Source organism: Hylobates moloch, unplaced genomic scaffold (genome assembly GCF_009828535.3).
Source record: "Hylobates moloch isolate HMO894 unplaced genomic scaffold, HMol_V3 SCAFFOLD_10, whole genome shotgun sequence".
NCBI classification, from domain to species: domain Eukaryota; kingdom Metazoa; phylum Chordata; class Mammalia; order Primates; family Hylobatidae; genus Hylobates; species Hylobates moloch.
The window spans coordinates 102,633,667-102,653,011 of NW_026652285.1; the positions used below are offsets into that span (position 1 = coordinate 102,633,667).

Here is a 19,345-nt window from a genome sequence, read left to right on the forward strand (position 1 = left end):
AGATTTCTGTGGGACGATTTTCTTAAGGGGCACTGGTGGGTGAAGGGAGTTCAGGGTTTGGGAGCTTCTAACTATAAACCTGTTTTCCCTCCTGAAAACCTGCTTCTCCTCCTTCCCCATCAGCCTGGCAGGTCCCAATCCTGGCCTTGTAGGGGGACAAGAGGCTGCTACGTCACTCCATGTCTGAGAGAGCTGGCGGTGGCTTCCCGTGCCTGGGTTCCATTTCCTGTCCCCTTCCAAAGCTGCCCGGGTCACACTCCAGCCTTCTCGGTCTGCAGCTCCCGATACCTTCCTCACCCCCCTATTAAAAGGCCAGGGATAGGTTCACGGCCCTTCTCCTGTCCCTCCCATAGGGTCCAGAGCATCAGATACTGATGAGAAACATCCTAGATGGGCTTCAAATCTCATCAAACCCCAGCTCTGGGCTGCAGGAAATGGCCCTGCTTCCTAGAACCCAAATTAACCAGCCCCTTGATTCATCCATTTAGGATCCTAGCACTTGAGTGTTTTATGTTATTTTTTGACAGATCATGGGCAATTTGTTGTTAATTTCCCCTGAGAGCTGGTGAGTGGAGAGGCAGGCTAACTTCTGTCTCTCGCCCCCTGGAATGCCATCTGCCTAAACAAGACAGCTGGCCCATTAGTCAGAGGAAGCACCCCCCTGTGCCTGCACCATCCGTTTGATTAGCACTAAAGAGCATCTGCTCACAGACGGCCTGGCGGGCAGCCGCTCGGAAGCCAGCCCACCCAGCCAGGCCAGCTGCAGGGCAGCCGGAGCCAGCAGCACTGATGGAATGGGGCTGTTCAGGTGACGGCATCCGGCTCTGGCTCGGTGCCCTGGCTCCTTCAGTGTGCCAGCCATGCCATCGTGAGCTCCTGGCATTTCAGAGACCCACAGGTCTTCTGTGAGTTTGTGGTCCCACCTCCTCATTTTACAGGTGACCCAACTCAGGTGTGGCTTGGGGGCCTGACGAGGCCAGGTTTTAAGGAATGGCAGAGCCAGAATTAGAAGCCAGCTCCACCCCCAGCCCAAGGTTCCTCCTAACAGCCTCCCTTCCCTTTTAGAGCCAAGATCCCCTGGGCGTTGAGTCTGTGACCCCTTAGCTGTGTGTCCTTGGACAAGTGGAGGTGAACTCTCCAAGCCTCCATTTGCTCCTTCATGAAATGGGAATGACAGCCTGCTTGTGCTGTGGGCCCCGGGGTGTATAGTCAGTAGCACTGTAGTTCTTTCCCTTCCTTACAGGGGAGCCCCAGGGGAGCTGGGGCAGCATGATTGGGGTGATCAACGGCCGGAAATTTGGCGTGGCCACACTCAACACCAGCGTGATGCAGGAGGCGCACTCCGGGGTCAGCAGCATCCACAGCAGCATCCGCCATGTCCCAGCAAACGTGGGTGAGTAGAAGGCAGAGCATCACCTGCCTCTGGGCCATTGTCCCAGCCCCAGCGAGGATCCTCCAGAACATGCTGGACCGAGGAGGGGCAGAGCCTGTGCCCCGAGACTTGCTCAGGGCCTGATGACCAGAGCACGTCTGACCACCTCTCAAAGCTGAGTGCAAGCCAAAGCAAAGCAAAGCTGAGTGGACTTAGGTGCAGGCAACTTCCTGTCCCCCTCACAACCTCCCAAAAACAAAGGAACTGCATTTACAGTCAGACCAAGAGTGTGCGAAACGGTCGGTGTTCTGGGGGTGCGGGCACTCAGATTGTGGTTTCCCAAGCCACGGATGGCTCCCTGAGGCTTTTCCCCGTTTAAGTTAAGGCTCGGGCTGATGGAAGTGGAGGGATCTCCAGTCATGAATGAGGGGTGCAGGCTGGAGGTGACGGGAAGCGGGAAACATGGAGAAGTGAATTGCCTAGAAAACCTAGAGGACTAAGAAGAGTCATCTGCACACAGAGCTCTCATGTACGGTGTCTGAGCGATGAATGCTCTGAGAGACTTGCAGAGCTTGTGACAGTGGACATCACTGTCTCTCCCTTCCCAAGGAATCCCTGGCCCCTCGTGGGGGTCCAGGAGGGGCAGTGTTCATGGGGTCTTCACTGAAAGTAGCTCCTCTGAAGCTGCCCTTGGCCATGGTCCTGCATGAGCAGTGTGGGGTCAGGGGATTTTGCTGGGGAAGTCACTCTGAGCTGGCTGTCAGCAGACAGCAGATGAAGCGAGACGCCGCCCAGACATGGCTGCTTATTCCAGCTGCAGGAGTGCGAGGCCTGGAAAAGCATCTGGCCCCAAGCCCGCGGGCCAGGCTCTGTTCCATGAAACAGACGCACAGAGAGGCTGAGAAGGTGGTGCCCATGCACAGGGGCCTGGCCGGCTCCTGTGAACCTTGCAAAGCTGGCACCGTCCCTGACTCGGAGCAAGTGGGGAGCAGGTGTGTTCCCCTTGCCCAGTCCGTGGCCCCACCTGGCCCTGCGTGGAGGGTGGGGCATCACGTGAAGAAGATCTGAGAATCCACGTCCAGGGCCATTTTTTGGTTCTTTTTTCAAATGGGTTGGAACAAACCGGGGCTCGTCCAGAAGGGATCTGCAAGTTAGAAAAGTTGGTTCACTTCGACTCAGCAAATATGTAATGACAGTCTGTGGAGTCCCTGGCTCCGTGGTGACCCAGGGGCCCTCAATCGGTATTTGTTGAACTAAGTTAAATGTCAGCAAGGTACATGCATTTATTTCTTCTTTTTTTTTTCTTTTTGAGACTGCTTCTTGCTTTGTTGCCCAGGCTGGAGTGCAAGTGATGCAATCACAGCTCACTGCAGCCTCAGCCTCCCAGGCTCAAGCGATCCTCCTACCTTAGCCTCCCCAGTAGCTAGGACTATCAGGCGTATGCCACCACACCTGGCTTAGGTCCATATATATATATATATATATATATTTTTTTTTTTTTTTTTTTGAGACGGAGTCTCGCTCTGTCACCCAGGCTGGAGTGCAGTGGCGCAATCTCAGCTCACTGCAAGCTCCGCCTCCCAGGTTCACACCACTCTCCTGCCTCAGCCTCCCGCATAGCTGGAACTACAGCCGCCTGCCACCACACCCGGCTAATTTTTTTTTTTGGTATTTTTAGTAGAGACAGGGTTTCACCGTGTTAGCCAGGAAGGTCTTGATCTCCTGACCTCGTGATCCGCCCGCCTTGGCCTCCCGAAGTGCTGGGATTACAGGCGTGAGCCACCGTACCCAGCCTGTCCTTAATATTTTTATTTTTTGTAGAGACAGTCTCACTATGTTGCCTAGCATTTCCTTGTATAAATTTATTAATTTCACAGTTACTCCAGGAAGTAGATTATTTGCCTCCACCAGGTCCCGGATTCTGGTTAAATAATTGGCATGGCAGTCACAAGGCTGAGTATGGGCAGCAAGGGAAGGGGCTGAGCTCTCCTGGGGGCAGTGGGGAGCCATGACGGGACCTTGAACAGGAGAGTGGCTGCCCTGAGGATCAGCTCTAACCTGGCCTCTACGCCCTGCCCCACCCAGGGCCTCTGATGCGGGTGCTCGTGGTCACCATCGCCCCCATCTACTGGGCCCTGGCCAGAGAGAGTGGGGAAGCCCTGAATGGCCACTCCCTGACCGGGGGCAGGTTCCGGCAGGAGTCACACATGGAGTTTGCTACAGGTAAGCGGGGCCTCCCCCAGGTGGGCCAGGCAGGACTGAAGCCTGCGCCCAGGACCTCCCGTGGTGACTCTGGGCTGGGTGGGGATGGTTTGCAGGGGAGCTGCTCACGATGACCCAGGTGGCCCGGGGCCTGGATCCTGATGGCCTCCTGCTCCTCGACGTGGTGGTCAATGGCGTTGTCCCTGAGAGCCTGGCTGATGCAGATCTTCAAGTGCAGGTTGGGGGTCAAGTCCTGGGGTGTGCAGACAGGGTGGGTGAGAGAGATGGAGGTGCCCGGCTCTCAATCACCCCTGAGCAGCCAGGCCCACTCTCCCTCCTGACACCGCTGCAGGGCTGGGTCACAGTCTGGCCTTGGACTTAGGGTAGGATGAGCAGTTGTAACAGGCTCAAGTTCAAGCCCTTGAAGGGATGCTCTGAGCCATGCGACTTCAGATCAGAGTATTCTTGTTCAAAAGCGTGAGTCCTGAAGAGAGGTGAGCTGCCCAGAGCAGCCCAGCTGTTAGAAGAGGTTCTAGGAGGCTCACCCCATCTCCTCCCAAGGTTCACCCCATCTCTTCCCAAGGCTCACCCCATCTTCTCCCAAGCCTCCTCAAGCCCCTGAGTTGGGGTAAGGGTCTCAGGCTGCTTGGGAGTTGAAATCTCAGCATTTTTCTCCTCCCCTTCCAACCCTGACCCCTTTCTCCCTCTCCCCCATCCCTCCTCCTCCTCCCCTCCTCTTCAACCTGCAGGACTTTGAGGAGCACTACGTGCAAACAGGGCCTGGCCAGCTGTTTGTGGGCTCCACACAGCGCTTCTTCCAGGGCAGCCTCCCCTCGTTCCTGCGCTGCAACCACAGCATCCAGTACAACGCGGCCCGGGGCCCCCAGCCCCAGCTGGTGCAGCACCTGCGGGCCTCAGCTATCAGCTCGGCCTTCGACCCAGAGGCTGAGGCCCTGCGCTTCCAGCTCACTACAGCCCTGCAGGCGGGTGAGGCCCCTCTGCTTTGTCCCACCCCCACTGCCCCAGCTAAAACCTGCCAGGGGCCCAAATGCACGTGGCTGGAATCCACCCCTGCCCCTAACATCCACTGACCATGGGCCAGACTTCAGACTGAGACGGCCCACCTGGCCTGCTCACCTGGCCTGTCCCCACTCCCATCCATCCACTCACCCTCCTCACAGGGACACAGCTCTCTAAGCCACCCTTGTTCCAACCTCTGGATCCTTTCCCCAGGCCCCAAGGTGAAGGTCCAGCCACCCCAGGCTGATGTTAAGGAATTGAGTCACCCAACCCTCTTCTCCCGAGGGCACCTGCACCGAGGCCCCACCCAGGGAGCCAGGAACCACTGTTGGAACCCTAGAGACCCACAGGAACATGCTGTTTACCCAGTGAATGCTAAAGATACACATGCTCACATTATTTGAGGTCCCAGAGTGTTCTGAACATTGAATGAGAGACAGTGATAAGAGCACCGCTTTGAGGTCAGGCAGACCCCAATTCAAATCCCAGGTGCACCACTTTCTGGCTGTGGGACCTTGGGGGCAATGTCCTGGTCCTCCCGGAGCTTCAGTGTTCCCATCTGTACAGCGGGCATGACATCGCCTGCCTTGCGGGGTGTCGCCGTACAGATGTTGTCTCTAAAACCCTAGCCTGGCACCTAGTGGCTGCCTCATCAAGGGTGGCTGTCCCTACAATTATTTGGACCAAGCTTGTCCAACCCGTGGCCCACAGGCCGCATGCCACCCAGAACAGCTTTGAATACGGCCCAACACAAATTTATAAACTTTCTTAAAACATTATGAGATTTTTTGTGATTTTTTTTTTTTTTTTTTTTTTTTAGCTCATCAGCTATCTGTATTTTATGTGTGACCCAAGGCAATTCTTCTTCTTCCAGCATGGCCCACAGAAGCCAAAAGATAGGACACCCCTGATTTAGACTGCCTTGTGTCCTTCCCGCCTCCAGAACCCAGCTCACCCCTCCCCTGCCTTTGTCTTTGCTGCCCGTCCGACGCTCTCCTCTGCCCCTGGAGAGGAGCACGCTCTCTGTGCATTGCTGCCGTGGTCTCACGAGAGCCGTTCTGCATGTGCTGACCTCCTGCGTTTTATCTGAATGGTTTTCCTGGGGCTGCCTGACTCACTGCCCAGCCCCACTGGGAGCCCTTCAGGACACATTTCCTTGACTGGGCGTGCCCTGTCATAGCCTCCAACAGGCCTGGGCAGGAAATGGGCTCGCTGACTCTCTGGCACCGCCTTGGCTCTGCCTGGCTAAGCTGGCAGTGGGGGAGCTGCAAGCCTGGGCTACGGCCAGGGCAGCCTTGGGAGAGGACACCCTCATGTCCTTAGAGTCTGTCCTCTTTGCCTTGCAGCGGAGAACGAGGTCGGCTGCCCCGAGGGCTTTGAGCTGGACTCCCAGGGAGCGTTTTGTGTGGGTGAGCGCCCCCCACCCTGGCATGGATGTGGGAGGCCTCTCAGCCTGGGATGGATGGCTTCTCCCAGCCAGCTGGCAGGAGGGCCTGGGAGCGGAGACCACCAGACCCCTTCCTGCCCCAGACAGGGACGAGTGCTCGGGAGGCCCCAGCCCCTGCTCCCATGCCTGCCTTAACGCACCCGGCCACTTCTCCTGCGCCTGCCCGACTGGCTTCGCCCTGGCCTGGGATGACAGGAACTGCAGAGGTGAGGGAGTCGCTGGGAGGAGGGAGGAGACGTGCTCCTCAGACCTGACCCAGGTGTGCGGAAGGGTCCCCAGGGCCAAGACCCTGGCTGGGGACACAGACCTGCAGGGATGGCCAATTCTTGAGGGTGTTTGATGTCAGCCTGGGGGTCCCAATGCTATGTCCCCACCAGGCTCCTTCCTGCTATGGGAGCTGCAGATGAGTGAGGCCCAGGTATCAGGGGGTGATGGGCAGCCCCAGAGACATACGGGCGGTTATCACATGCTTACAGCATTCTGAACCTGAACAGGCCTCAGAAGCTTTCCCAACACTCAGCATAATTTCCAATTGACTGAGACTGGCAAGTGAGTTGTCCCCCTCAGCAATGTTGCTGGATGACAAATCTGACCTCGGGTGATGGTGCTGATGCTGACCCCCAATCTGCATCCCTGCACTCCCACCAGGAGGGCCTGGTGCCAAGTTTCTGCTGGGCTCCAAGCCGGGTGCCCAAGGGGACGTTCTCTGCAGCCTTGCATTGGAAGCTGCAGGCCCAAGCGCTCGGGTCCCTTGGAGTGGGCCCTGTGTTCTGGGGTAGGGAGCAGGACAATGGGAAGAGCGAGCAGAAGGGGTGGGGACCTTCTTGCCAGTGGCTCCTGGGCCTGTGGACGAAGCCTCTGTGGATAGGCTGGGCCAGGGTTAGGTGGCGAGGCAGGCCTGGGGATCATGTTCACACAGCCATCTGCCCTGATCTGCCCCCAGATGTGGACGAGTGTGCGTGGGATGCTCACCTTTGCCGAGAGGGGCAGCGCTGTGTGAACCTGCTCGGGTCCTACCACTGCCTCCCTGACTGTGGGCCTGGCTTCCGGGTGGCTGCTGATGGGGCCGGCTGTGAAGGTGACGGGGGCACAGCATGCGGCCTGTCCATACTCCTGGAAACCCAGAGGTTGCCAGGGATCAGCTGATAGGGGGCTGTGTGTCACTGGGCTCTGGGCTTCCAGGAAGACTGAGACTCTTGGCAGAAGGAGCACAGCAAGGCTGGGGACAAAGCCTGAGCCAGGCTCCGGAGGTCTGAGCCCTCCCCTGGCTCCTGGCAGCTGGCACCTTCTTTGATAGGGGTGTTTTCTTTCTGGACCTCAGTGTCTTGTCTGCTTGTTAAAGAGGGAGCTGGGTCAGGGATGGCAAACACATGCTCCCTCTGCTGCCATCCGTTCTGTTCCCCCGCATGAATCAAGCCCCAGCTAGAGACCACTTCTGAATCCTTCTTGACCCAACAGCCCCTGCAGCCACCATGGAGCAGGTGCAGTCAGCCTTTGAGATAAAACCTAGGTGCCACCCCTGGACAGGTGACCTCAATGGTCCTTCCTGTTCTAGCAGTCTATGGCTGCAGGACCGTGGGTGCACCCGGCTCCTCTGAGAGACTGTACGGTGGAGAGGGAAGCACGGTGGAGCCTGACCCCAGAGGATCAGCCATCGCCATCGCAACTCTGTGGCCCCCAGGGCCCTTAGAGTGCCCGAAAACTCACTGGGCTCTCCTGCCTGCCGCCCTTCCTGCCCCCTTTCCTCCTTTCTCACCACTTTCTTAGCTCTTCCCACATACCAGGCTCCCCTCCTCACCACGACCCCATGAAGAGGTCACATCTTTACCCTCTTTATGGATAAGAAAACTGAGGCTCAGAGAGGGAGAGTTCCTTGCCCAAGGGTTAGAATATGGAGAGCTCAGCGGAACCCAGGACTCCGCCCACAAAGCCCACCCTTTCAGCCCCTTCCTTTCTTTGGGACCTGGAACCCTGTTGACCTCCAACCTGGTATAACTGGGGGAGGTGCTACGAGGGCTGCCATGCAGCCTGGTGGCACTGAAACTGGAGAAGGGGACAGGGAGGAGGCCCAGATATGGAGGAGGATGGTCCGTCCCTTGGGGGAGGGGCTCTGGGCTAGTCTTCCCCCCGCCGACCATGCCCCTGCCTCCCAGATGTGGACGAATGCCTGGAGGGGTTGGACGACTGTCACTACAACCAGCTCTGCGAGAATACCCCAGGCGGTCACCGCTGCAGCTGCCCCAGGGGTTACCGGATGCAGGGCCCCAGCCTGCCCTGCCTAGGTACGGGGACACCCACCCTCTGGCCGGCACCCCCAGCTCAGGGGCTGAGAGTGTCTAAGGCGCCAGTGCTGGTGAGTTCTGAGAATAACCAAACAGCAGCCGACACTTTGCACTCACTGGGTGCCTGCCTGTGCACCAAAGCCTCAGCCTGACCCTATGGGGTCATCTTACGGGGAATTTCAAGAGTGGGAGGACTGTGGAGGCAAGTGAGTGTATCTCAGAGAGGCTTAGGAGAGGGAATGGATCTAACTGGGGCACTGAAGGGCTGAGGGGGAGCTGGAGTCTGGGATGATGCTGAGAGCTGGGGAGGCTGAGCCTCTGCTAGCCTTAGGTGGAATCAGAGAGGAGGCTGGGGTTGGTCCAGGAGAGGAGGATGCAGTGTGGCTCGCATGCAGCGTGGGAGTGACTGGATTCTAGGGAGTGCCAACAAAAGAGAAGGCAGGGCCAGGCAATGGCTGCAGGCTGCAGGGGGCCCTGGGCCACCTGTCTGTGCACACGCCTGACCCCACCCCTCTGCAGATGTCAATGAGTGCCTGCAGCTGCTCAAGGCCTGCGCCTACCAGTGCCACAACCTCCAGGGCAGCTACCGCTGCCTGTGCCCCCCAGGCCAGACCCTCCTTCGTGACGGCAAGGCCTGCACCTCACTGGAGCGGAATGGACAAAATGTGACCACCGTCAGCCACCGAGGCCCTCTATTGCCCTGGCTGCGGCCCCGGGCCTCGATCCCCGGTGGCTCCTACCATGCCTGGGTCTCTCTCCGGCCGGGTCCTGTGGCCCTGAGCAGCGTGGGCCGGGCCTGGTGCCCTCCTGGTTTCATCAGGCAGAACGGAGTCTGCACAGGTAAGGCCAGGCCCTGACCATCCACGGGACACTGCCATTATGGGCTCTTGGGCCCCTAGGGTGGGTGTGCAGGTGCCCCCCACCGAGTTCAGAAACCTAGACCTTCCTGGCAAGTGAGGTGGGTGGTGTGGTGGATGGTGGCTTCACCAATGCAGGGTGTCTCAGAGCCTTGGCTGTGCTACTGGGCAGGGGACTTCCAAGATGGGGTGGACTATTTTTTAAACCATTTGACTTCAGGACACTTTACCCAGAGGGAGGGCATCCTAGGCAAGTGGTCCTGAGAACCCCCTTTGAGAAACACTCCTCTTAGCACTCAGAGGGAAAGCAGTCAGGGAGGGAGATTTTCAGGGGTGAAAGAGAATGTTCCAGGTAGACATGAGAATGTGACAAGGGACTGCTGGGTGGTGGGGGTGGGGGACGGCCCCTGGACCCTGCAGAGAGGGACAAAGAGGAGGTGGCCTGCCCTAGGGCTGACGCCTCGGCATTCCCGCCTGGACGGAGGCGTCTGTGGGGTGGTGCTGCTTGCTCCTTCTATGCCTTGGTGAGCAGGGGGTAGGTAAGGTGGGGCTCCTCCCTCTCACCAAGCCCAGGGACTCCCCCAACCCCAAACCTGGGCTGGGAGGGGCAGGACAGGGAGAAGGAGCAGGGCCGCTTCAGAGCCCAGACGGCAGGTGTGTGGCCACGTCGGTGTCTGTGGCTCAGTGTGTCTCTCTGCCCCCGTCCCCTACCTGCCCCACCCCCATGCCCGAGCCAGACCTCGACGAGTGCCAGGTGAGGAACCTGTGTCAGCACGCCTGCCGCAACACCGAGGGCAGCTACCAGTGCCTGTGCCCCACCGGCTACCGCCTGCTCCCCAGTGGGAAGAACTGCCAGGGTGAGCCGGGCTCAGGCCACCGCCCAAACACCCTTGGGGCTAGGGCAGGCAGCGTGGGATGGGACATGTGGCATCTCACCTACTCCGTTCACTCCAGCCCCTTCACAACTATCCTGTGATGTGGGGCGGGGAGGCAGGCTCAGAGGGGTTCCGTGAACACCCCAGGCTCCCACAGCCATGCCAGGGCCTGTCCTCTGAACAGGAGCTCTGAGATTACCTGGGCAGGCTCTGAAAGCAGCTCCGCAAGGCCAATCCTAGCTCTGCTGTGTGTCCCTGGGAAACTCACTTCACCTCTCTAAGCCTCTGGCCTCCTGGTTAAATGGGGCTAGCACAGTCCCCCCTCAGATAGCTGGGCTGAGAGCTGTGGAGGTTGAGCACAGGGCGGCACAGCTGCTGCTGCTGGTATAGTAAGTGCCTCTAACTCCCAAACCGGGCACCGTTTCCCTGGTGTGCACAAACGGGGCTGGGGCCAGTCATGCTGCTTCCTCCACCCTAAAGAACAGGAACCATGCCTGCCCTGCCTGTCTCTGTCCCTCACGCTGCCATGGAGGTCACCGAACATCCTCTGAGAAGGGTGGGGCTTCCACTGAGGAAGACAGGATCAGGGGCTCTGTCCATGGGCAGTGGGCACTCTGGGTCTTTGGGCAAAGCAGCCATCCAGGGAAAGCCCCGTCTCTCCCAGGCCCTCCTACCCAGCACTTGGTCAGGAGGCCCCCACAGTGCCCACCTACACGCCCTGGAAAGCCCTGGCCCCCCCAGGGAGATGAGAAGGTGCTGCAGGCCTCCAGCTGGGTGGTCACGGGTCAGACTGGCTGGGGACAAAGGGAGAAGGGCTGCTCACCTCACTGGTCCCCCAAAGGTACTTCTCCCCACGCACTCCCCCTTTCTCCTTTGCTCCATCTTTTCATCTCCCTCCCCCGCTTCACCAACTTCCCCATCCAGACATCAACGAGTGCAAGGAGGACAGCATCGAGTGTGGACCCGGCCAGATGTGCTTCAACACCCGCGGCAGCTACCAGTGTGTGGACACACCCTGTCCTGCCACCTACCGGCAGGGCCCCAGCCCTGGGTAAGGCCTGAGTTGGCAGGGCCTTGTGCCCTCAGGAAAAGCACATTTTTCAGTCACTCGGGGTGCAGAATGGCGCTGTCATTGTCACTCCCCACATAAGTGATGCAGGCAGGAGCGCATGGAGCCCTGGGGGCAGGGAGAGGCCAGAGTGGGAGAGAACGGGGACACAGGAGCACACACACCAAACCCCAGACACGGGAACACCGTGCAGACTCACACACAACCCCAGGACAAAACTCAGACACGCCAGCACCAAACCCATCTCCCCCACGCCACTCACAGCGGCCAACGGACACTCATCAAGACGCACGGAGACATGGGGACCTTAGGGGTGGCAGCTGCTGCCCTGGAAAGGTTTCTCGCGGCGGGTGACCTGCCCCCGGGCCTTACAACTGGAAACCTAGGCTGGGGTTGGAAGCGGATGCCCCAGGCAAGGCTAAGCGCAGTCTCCACCTCCAACCCCAACCCTGCCCCCGCAGGGCAAATCCAGACTGGGTGACTGGGCCCAGGGGCACATCGCTCCCCTGTGTCTGCTGGGCTTCCCTGGGGCATGGATCTGGAAAGTCCGCTGGAGGGACCGTGAAAGGGCACGCCTCTGGCTTCTCTGGGCTTCAGTTTGTTGATCTCTAAAACGGGCTAGCGTGGGCGCCTGCAGAGAAGGCGGGTGGGGCTCTGCGGGAGAAGGACGGGCAGCGCGTGGGCGGAACTGCAGGGGCTGGCAGGGAGGTCTGAGTTGCGCGGATGGGCCACGCTCCGACCGCACCCCCGAGTCCGCCTGTCCGTGTGTTTGTGCCGCCCGCAGGACGTGCTTCCGGCGCTGCTCTCGGGACTGCGGCACGGGCAGCCCCTCTACGCTGCAGTACCGGTTGCTGCCGCTGCCCCTGGGCGTGCGCGCCCACCACGACGTGGCCCGCCTCGCCGCCTTCTCCGAGGCCGGCGTCCCCGCCAACCGCACCGAGCTCAGCGTGCTGGAGCCCGACCCCCGCAGCCCCTTCGCGCTGCGTCCGCTGGGCGGGGGACTCGGCGCGGTCTACACCCGTCGCGCGCTCACCCGTGCCGGCCTCTACCGGCTCACTGTGCGCGCCGCGGCGCCGCGCCACCAAAGCGTCTTCGTCCTGCTCATCGCCGTGTCCCCCTACCCCTACTAAACGGGAGAGGGCATTGGCGGCCGCCCTGGCGTGACCCCCGAGGAAGGGGTCGAGGAGAAGCTTGGTCCACGCCACCTGCTGTGGCAGGCGGAGCGTCATCGTCTCCCGCCCCGTGCGTCAGCGAAACCTTGGGTCAACACGACCCCGCGCACAGCCTTGACCCCCCCGACAGCGAGGACCTGACCTCACAGAGGGAGGCGTCCAGGGCGGCTCTTGGGTGGCCAGGCCCACAGGCAGGGCCCGGGGAAGCCTCCAGGTCGGATCCGCCCCTCAGTGGGAGCGGGACAGGGACACGGGGCACCTGGACGCACGGGAGAAGGGGCAGACCCCGCGTTGGGGGTGGCAGCGGCTGTCGTTCGGCCACACCTGGCGGTGTCATTCTGAACCCTGTTGCAATATAAAAAGATTGTTTTTTTAACCAACTTGGTTTCTTTGTCTAATTATTTTGCTTTGTAGGGAAGGCGCTTTGGGCTGGAAAGGAGACCACGCCTTCTGTTCTGATCCAGGAGCACTGCAGTTTGAGTCTACCAGCCTTAGGAGTAGGGCGCCTCAGGCACCTCCCGGCCTCAGTTTCCTAATCCATAAAATATTGCAATAGGGCATTCCCTTCCCCCATAGGGCTGCGGGGGCAATTAAATGAGGAGTAAATGTGTTGCACAGACAGCAACAGCCAGTGGCAAAAAAATAATTCTTACTTTTTAGAGGCAGGGTCTTGTCCTGTCGCCCAAGCTGGAGTTGCAAATGACATGATCGTGGCTCACTGCAGCCTCGACCTCCTGGCCTCGCGATCCTCCCGCCTCAGCCTCCAGAGCAGCTGAAACTACAGGCACATGCCACCATGCCTGGCCTTTATATTAACGATTAATGTTTTGTATATATGTAAGTCATACAACATGATGCTTTGATACACATAACGAAATGGTTACTACAGTCAAACCAATGAACATATCCATTTGGATTTTGTGTGGGTTTGAAAAAAATAAAACATACCCATCATCTTGTATATACTTATTTTTGTGGCAAAAACACCTAATATCTACTCCGTTAGGAAAATACCAATGTGATATTATTATTTTGAGATAGGATCTCACTCTGTCACCCAGGCTGGAGTGCAGTGGCGTGATCTCTGTTCACCTCAATCTCTGCCTCCCAGGCTCAAGCAATCCTCCCACCTCAACCTCCTGAGTAGCTGGGACCACAGGCATGCACCACCACACCTGGCTAAATTTTTTTTTTTTTTTTTGAGTTGGAGTTTCGCTCTTGTTGCCCAGGCTGGAGTGCAATGGTGCTATCTCGGCTTACCGCAACCTCCGTCTTCTGGGTTCCAGTGATTCTCCTGCCTCAGCCTCCCGAGTAGCTGGGATTACAGGCATGTGCCACCATGCCCAGCTAATTTTGTATTTTTAGTAGAGATGGGGTTTCTCCACGCTGGTCAGGCTGGTCTCAAACTCCTGACCTCCAGATGATTTGCCCGCCTCGGCCTCCCAAAGTGCTGGGATTACAGGCATGAGCCACCGTGCCCGACCTAATTTTTTAAATGTTTTGTAGAGATGAGGTTTCATTATGTTGCTCTGTCTGGTCTGGAACTCCTGGCTCAAAGGATCCTCCCACCTCAGCCTCCCAAACTGCTGGGATTACAGGCATGCGCCACTGCACCTGGCTAACCCCAGTGTATTTTTATCTGCTAACTCTTGTTGCTTTCTAGTCATAGACTCCTACAGCGGGCTTCTTTATGGCTTGCTTATTATCTTGTATCCTTTGCACCTTGCCCCTGGGTTTCACTTGCAGTCCTCTTCTGAGCTATCTTTTTCCTGATAGCACTCCCCCCACTCTGTGGGACGGATTATTGAAGGCAAGGGCCGTTTCTAGGCCCTGGCCTTAATAATTCATCTAATTTATCTACAGGAAGGGCCTTTGTTGGATGAATGAATGGACAGAAGTTTAGTGCAACAATTCCTAAGTAGTCCTTTTTTTTTTTGAGACGGAGTCTGGCCCTGTAGCCCAGACTGGAGAGCAGTGGCGCGATCTCGGCTCACTTTAAGCTCCGCCTCCCGGGTTCACACCATTCTCCTGCCTCAGCCTCCCGAGTAGCTAGTATTACAGGCATGCACCACCATGCCCGGCTAATTTTGTATTTTTACTAGAAACGGGGTTTCTCCATGTTGGTCAGGCTGGTCTCAAACTCCCAACCTCAGGTGATTTGCCGGCCTCAGCCTCCCAAAGTGCTGGGATTACAGGCATGAGCCACCACGCCTGGACTAATTTTTGTATTTTCAGTAGAGACTGGGTTTCACCATGTTGGCCAGGCTGGTCTCAAACTCCTGACCTCAAGTGATTCTCTTGCCTCAGCCTCCCAAAGTGCTGGAATTACAGATGTGAGCCACTGTGCCCGGCCCCTGGGGTAGTTTTTAAAAGGCGGTCAGGGCAGGCCTCACCGAGCAGGTGGCTTCTGAGAAGAGACCAGAAGAAGGTGAAGGAGAAAGTTACACGGCCATCGCAATAGAGGGGAGGGTGTTCCAGAAGAGGGGACAGCAAGTGTCAGGGCCCTCAGCCAGGAGGCTGGGGAGGCTGGAGATGAATGAGGTGGGAGAAAGGGAAGAGAGAAAGGTCGAGGGGGTGGGGTGGATCCTGTGAGGTCTTTGGGCCACCACAAGGACCTTGGCTTTGATGAGTGACCTATACAAGAGTACATGTATAGTTGGGTGTGGTGGTGCATGCCTGTAGTACCAGCTACCTGGGAAGCTGAGGAGGGAAGATCCTTGAGCCCAGGAGTTTGGGGCTACAGTGAGCTATGATTTGGCCACTGCACTCCAGCCTGCGTGAGAGAGTGAGACCCCATCTCCAACGAAAATGGTTTTTAAGAAAGTCATTGCATATCTGCGTGTTGGCCTATCTCCAGTGTGCTGGGTCTCGGGAGGAGTGTAGGTGAAATGGAGCTTGGCAGAAGCTCACGCTGCTGTTCGTCCTTCTCCTCCCATTCCTGCCCTTCTCCCTGGGCTGGCAGCAGCCCCTGCCTGGGTGGCCTCTTTGTTGCCAGCTGCCCCTGACACAGCCTCTGGGAGAGAGAGGTTGTCTTTTGCATATGGTTCTGAAGAAGAGAGTTCCTCTCTCCCTGTTTCTCCTACTTAGTGTGACATGGTCAGCTCCCTCTGTGTCCCCTCCCTCTCATCTGGGCAATGAGGAAAGTTGTCTGAGTTAGTTCCTTCTAGAGGTGAACGACAATCAGGCTGTCTAAACAGAGCTGTTCTGGGTACACAGAGAAAAAAATCGCTGTGTCCATTTTACAAATGGAGAAAGGGGGGTACAGGGAGGAAACATGATCCAGTCACTTGACTGAGGTGTGACTGGTTAATGGTCAGACTGGGACTCTTGATTCCCACCTAACAGCCCAATAGAACCTTCTCCAGGGCGATTCTTCCTGCAGGTTTCCTTCAAACCAGTCTGCAAAGTTTTTCTGTTAGGGGCCAGATAGTACTTTCTGCTTTGCGGGACATTCAAGCTCTGTCAGAATGACTTACCTTTGCCATTGCAGCACAAAAGCAGCCCCGGAGGACCCATGAACAGATCACGGCTGTGTTCCAATAAAATTTTATTTGTGGACACTTACATTTCAAATTCATTATCATTTTCACGTGCCATGAAATATTCTTCTTTTGATGTTTTTCAACCATTTACAAATGCAAGAGCCATTCTTAGTTTGCACGCAGGCTTGACAAAAACAAGTTCAGACCAGAGTTTGCTGATCTCTGGTTTAAACCACAGAAATCACTGATGGTGGAAGTCCAGGCTGGGTGGAGAGATTAGAGGTGGCAGGAAGAAGTGGGGGAGGGGCTTCCTAGACCCTCCTGTACCCTATTTGTCCAGGGTCCACCTGTGAGGGCCTTCCTTGGGCCGAACACCCCTCTTTGTGCAACGCCAGGGGTCAGCGGGTCAGAACTGGAGCGCTTCCTCTTTGCTAGGCTGTTAATTTTTTATGGAGCTGGGGACTTTGTGGAGGTGACGCAGAGGTGGAGACCCACAGAGGGGAGGGTCCTCTCTCACCCCTGCTGTCTCCTGCAGGCTGCTCCCAGTCTCACCCAGGCCTTCCATGTTTGTAAAACTACTACTTATTAAGTCTTTGTCCAGTGTCTTACAGACTTGAGATTTTTTGTTTGTTTGTTTTTTGTTTTTGAGACGGAGTCTCACTGTGTCGCCCAGGCTGGGGTGCAGTGGCGCGATCTCGGCTCACTGTAAGCTCCGCCTCCCATGTTCACGCCATTCTCCTGCCTCAGCCTCCCAAGTAGCTGGGACTACAGGCGCCCGCCACCACGCCCAGCTAATTTTTTTTTTTTTTTTTTAGTAGAGATGGGGTTTCACCGTGTTAGCCAGGATGGTCTCGATCTCCTGACCTCGTGATCCGCCTGTCTCGGCCTCCCAAAGTGCTGGTATTACAGGTGTGAGCCACTGTGCCTGGTGACTTGGGTTTATTTAGTCCTTCCAGGAGCTCCAGAGCCAAGAAACAGCGTCCCCATTTCACAAATGAGAGAAGCAGAGCTCAGAGAAGGAAGCCACTTATCTCATCTCACACAGCCTGGAGGGGAAGAGAAGGACTCAACCCAGGCTCATCTGACTCCAGAGTCCTGCGCTCTAACCACCAGGCTCCCCTGCCTCCACTTTCCAAGGAAGGGGAAAGAAAGAGAGGGCCAGGGGCAGGCTGAAGACAAGGGCCCTTGGCAATTCAAGATCTGAGGAGCAAAAAAGGGAGTGTCCATTCAGCCCCCTGCCTCCCCACTTTTCCCTCCTTTTCCATTTGAGGCTATGGAGCGGAGGCCGGGGGAAAGGAGTGACTTACCCAAGGTCACAAAGAAAGCCCAAGGCAGACCAGGCCTTGGAGCCAGATTCTGACCCAGTCCCTTCCTCCCCTACACTCCAGCTGCTTACCCCACCCCCAAGGATGGTTACGAGCAGAGGAGGCCCCTCCCAAGCAAGCCGTAGCCAGAGCCAGAGAGTATTTTCCATCCAAGAAGGATGTTTGTCACTTCTCTTTTTCTAGCTGCCAGCTGCCATCGGCCAATGCTCTGTCCAAGCCGCCCAGCCCCCTGGTGCCACCTGACTTCCGCGAGTCTGTTTGCACCATCAGGGGTGGAAAACAGGCCTGCAGGTCGCTCTTTGAACTCCCTGATGTGGGTTTTCCACAAACCCAACAACTGGACTCTGTGTTCCTGTGGGCGAGGACTGGCAACCTAGGGTCTGGCCTGGAGGACACTCTCTTTTCCCAGGGCCAATGCCCAGGCTTGGGCAGCGGCAAAGTGGCTTCTGGTGCCAACCACGAGGAGGTTTCAGGGTGAGATCCTTGAAGTCTCTACACACCCAGGCCCCTTCACGCCCAGTAGGTACAGAGCCCTTGGGTGGCAGAGGCAAGAGAGGGAGGCAGGAGGAAGCCCACTCCAGGGCTCTGTGCACAGGCTGTATCTATGCCTTTAGGTGGCTGGAGGCATTTGATGAGCTCACATCCATTAAGCTTGCCCTGTAGCCATTCAGACAAGTGGCCACAAAAGAGCTGAGGCCAGGTACAGTAGCTCATGCCTGTAATCTCAACACTTTGGGAGGCTGAGGTGGGCGGATCACCTGAGGTTGAGTTCGAGACCAGCCTGGCCAACATGGTGAAACCCCATCTCCACTAAAAATACAAAAATTAGCCAGGTGCGGTGGTGGGTGCTTGTAATCCTAGCTATTCTGGAGGCTGAGGTAGAATAATTGCTTGAACCCAGGAGGCAGAGATTGCAGTGAGCCGAGATTGTGCCACTGCACTCCAGCCTGGGCGACAGAGCGAGACTTATCTCAAAAAAAAAAAAAGGTCAGAGCTGACTCTTAGAAAAGCCCTCTGGCTGCATTGTGGAGCAAGGAGCAGAGGGGATGGTGAGCACAGGCAGGAGGATAGGTGAGGGGTCTCCTGCAGAGGTGCATGTGAGAGGTCACAGTCATCCAGGCTGAGATAAGAGCAGTGGGGAGAGAGAGCAGGAACCAGAGCGCTCACATTCTTCCATTTTCTTGCTGGAGCCCTCAGCCCTCTGCTCTATGCCAGTATCAGAGCTTATGACAAGCAACTGATCTGGTGGGGGAGGAAAAGGATAAGAGAGGCATCACTAAAGAGCAGTGTGTGGAAAGACCACATGGCAAAAAGAGCACGACACATTGAAACAACCACAGCCAGGCTGGTAGCAGCACTATAGTGGGTAAGGGCAGAGGAGGAAGTACAGCCATTGAGATTTGATCCTAAGAGTCATGGGGATCATGGAAACCTTGTTTCAGAAATCATTTTATTCATTAATATTGCAGTATATAGCTCTAAAACTTTACAAATCTTTCAATAAAAATATAACAACAAGCTGAGTGCAGTGGATCATGCCTGTAATCCCAGTCCTTTGGAGGTCAAGGTAGGCTGATGGCTTGAGGCCAAGAGTTCAAGACCACCCTGGGCAACATGATGAAACCCATCTCCACTAAAAATACAAAAATTAGCCAGGTGTGGTAGCACGTGCCTGTAGTCCCAGACACTAAGGAGGCTGAGGTGGGAGGATCGCTTGAGCCCAGGAGGTAGAGGCCGCAGTGAGCCAACATCATGCCACTGCACTTCAGCCTGGGAGACAGAGGAGACCTTGTCTCAAAAAAGAAAAGTAACTACAATATCATTATTATTACACCTAAAAAATCAATAATAATTCTGTCTTGCTGTTATTGAATATCTCATCAGTGTTCAAACTTCCAATTGCTTATAAAAATATTTCTTTTGCACTTAAAAGAAACCAGGATCTAAATGAGATCTAAACATTGTGATTAATTTAATTTAATTTAATTTAATTTAATAATTTAATTTAATTTAATTTAATTTAATAATTTTTGAGACACAGCACATTTCGTGCCCAGGTTGGAGTGTGCAGTGGTGCAATCTTGGCTCACTGCAACCTCTGCTTGCCAGGTTCAAGCAATTCTTGCGCTTCAGCCACCTGAGTAGGTGGGATTAGAGGTATACGCCATGACACCTGGCTAATTTTTTGGATTTTGACTAGAGACAGGGTTTCACTATGTTGCTCAGGCTGGTCTCAAAGTCC

At 56.4% G+C, this 19,345-nt stretch overlaps 1 protein-coding gene across 5 annotated transcripts in view; it reads left to right on the forward strand.

Moving 5' to 3' along the window:
• HMCN2 (hemicentin 2) overlaps positions 1-13,069 on the forward strand; it is a 173,543-nt gene extending 160,474 nt beyond the window's left edge. For 3 of the 5 annotated variants that reach the window (XM_032165420.2, XM_058445320.1, XM_032165423.2), the window contains 12 exons: positions 1,244-1,393; positions 3,458-3,595; positions 3,691-3,812; positions 4,324-4,561; positions 5,941-6,003; positions 6,125-6,247; positions 6,985-7,119; positions 8,195-8,323; positions 8,843-9,163; positions 9,918-10,037; positions 10,980-11,106; positions 11,909-13,069. In XM_032165420.2, the coding sequence (XP_032021311.1) occupies positions 1,244-1,393; positions 3,458-3,595; positions 3,691-3,812; positions 4,324-4,561; positions 5,941-6,003; positions 6,125-6,247; positions 6,985-7,119; positions 8,195-8,323; positions 8,843-9,163; positions 9,918-10,037; positions 10,980-11,106; positions 11,909-12,254 (2,012 nt within the window). In that variant the 3' untranslated portion in view covers positions 12,255-13,069. Of the gene's footprint in view, positions 1-1,243; positions 1,394-3,457; positions 3,596-3,690; positions 3,813-4,323; positions 4,562-5,414; positions 5,920-5,940; positions 6,004-6,124; positions 6,248-6,984; positions 7,120-8,194; positions 8,324-8,842; positions 9,164-9,917; positions 10,038-10,979; positions 11,107-11,908 lie in introns of those variants that run through there. The other 2 variants (XM_032165424.2, XM_058445321.1) reach the window with 2 other exon arrangements.
• The last annotated feature ends 6,276 nt before the right edge of the window (positions 13,070-19,345 follow it).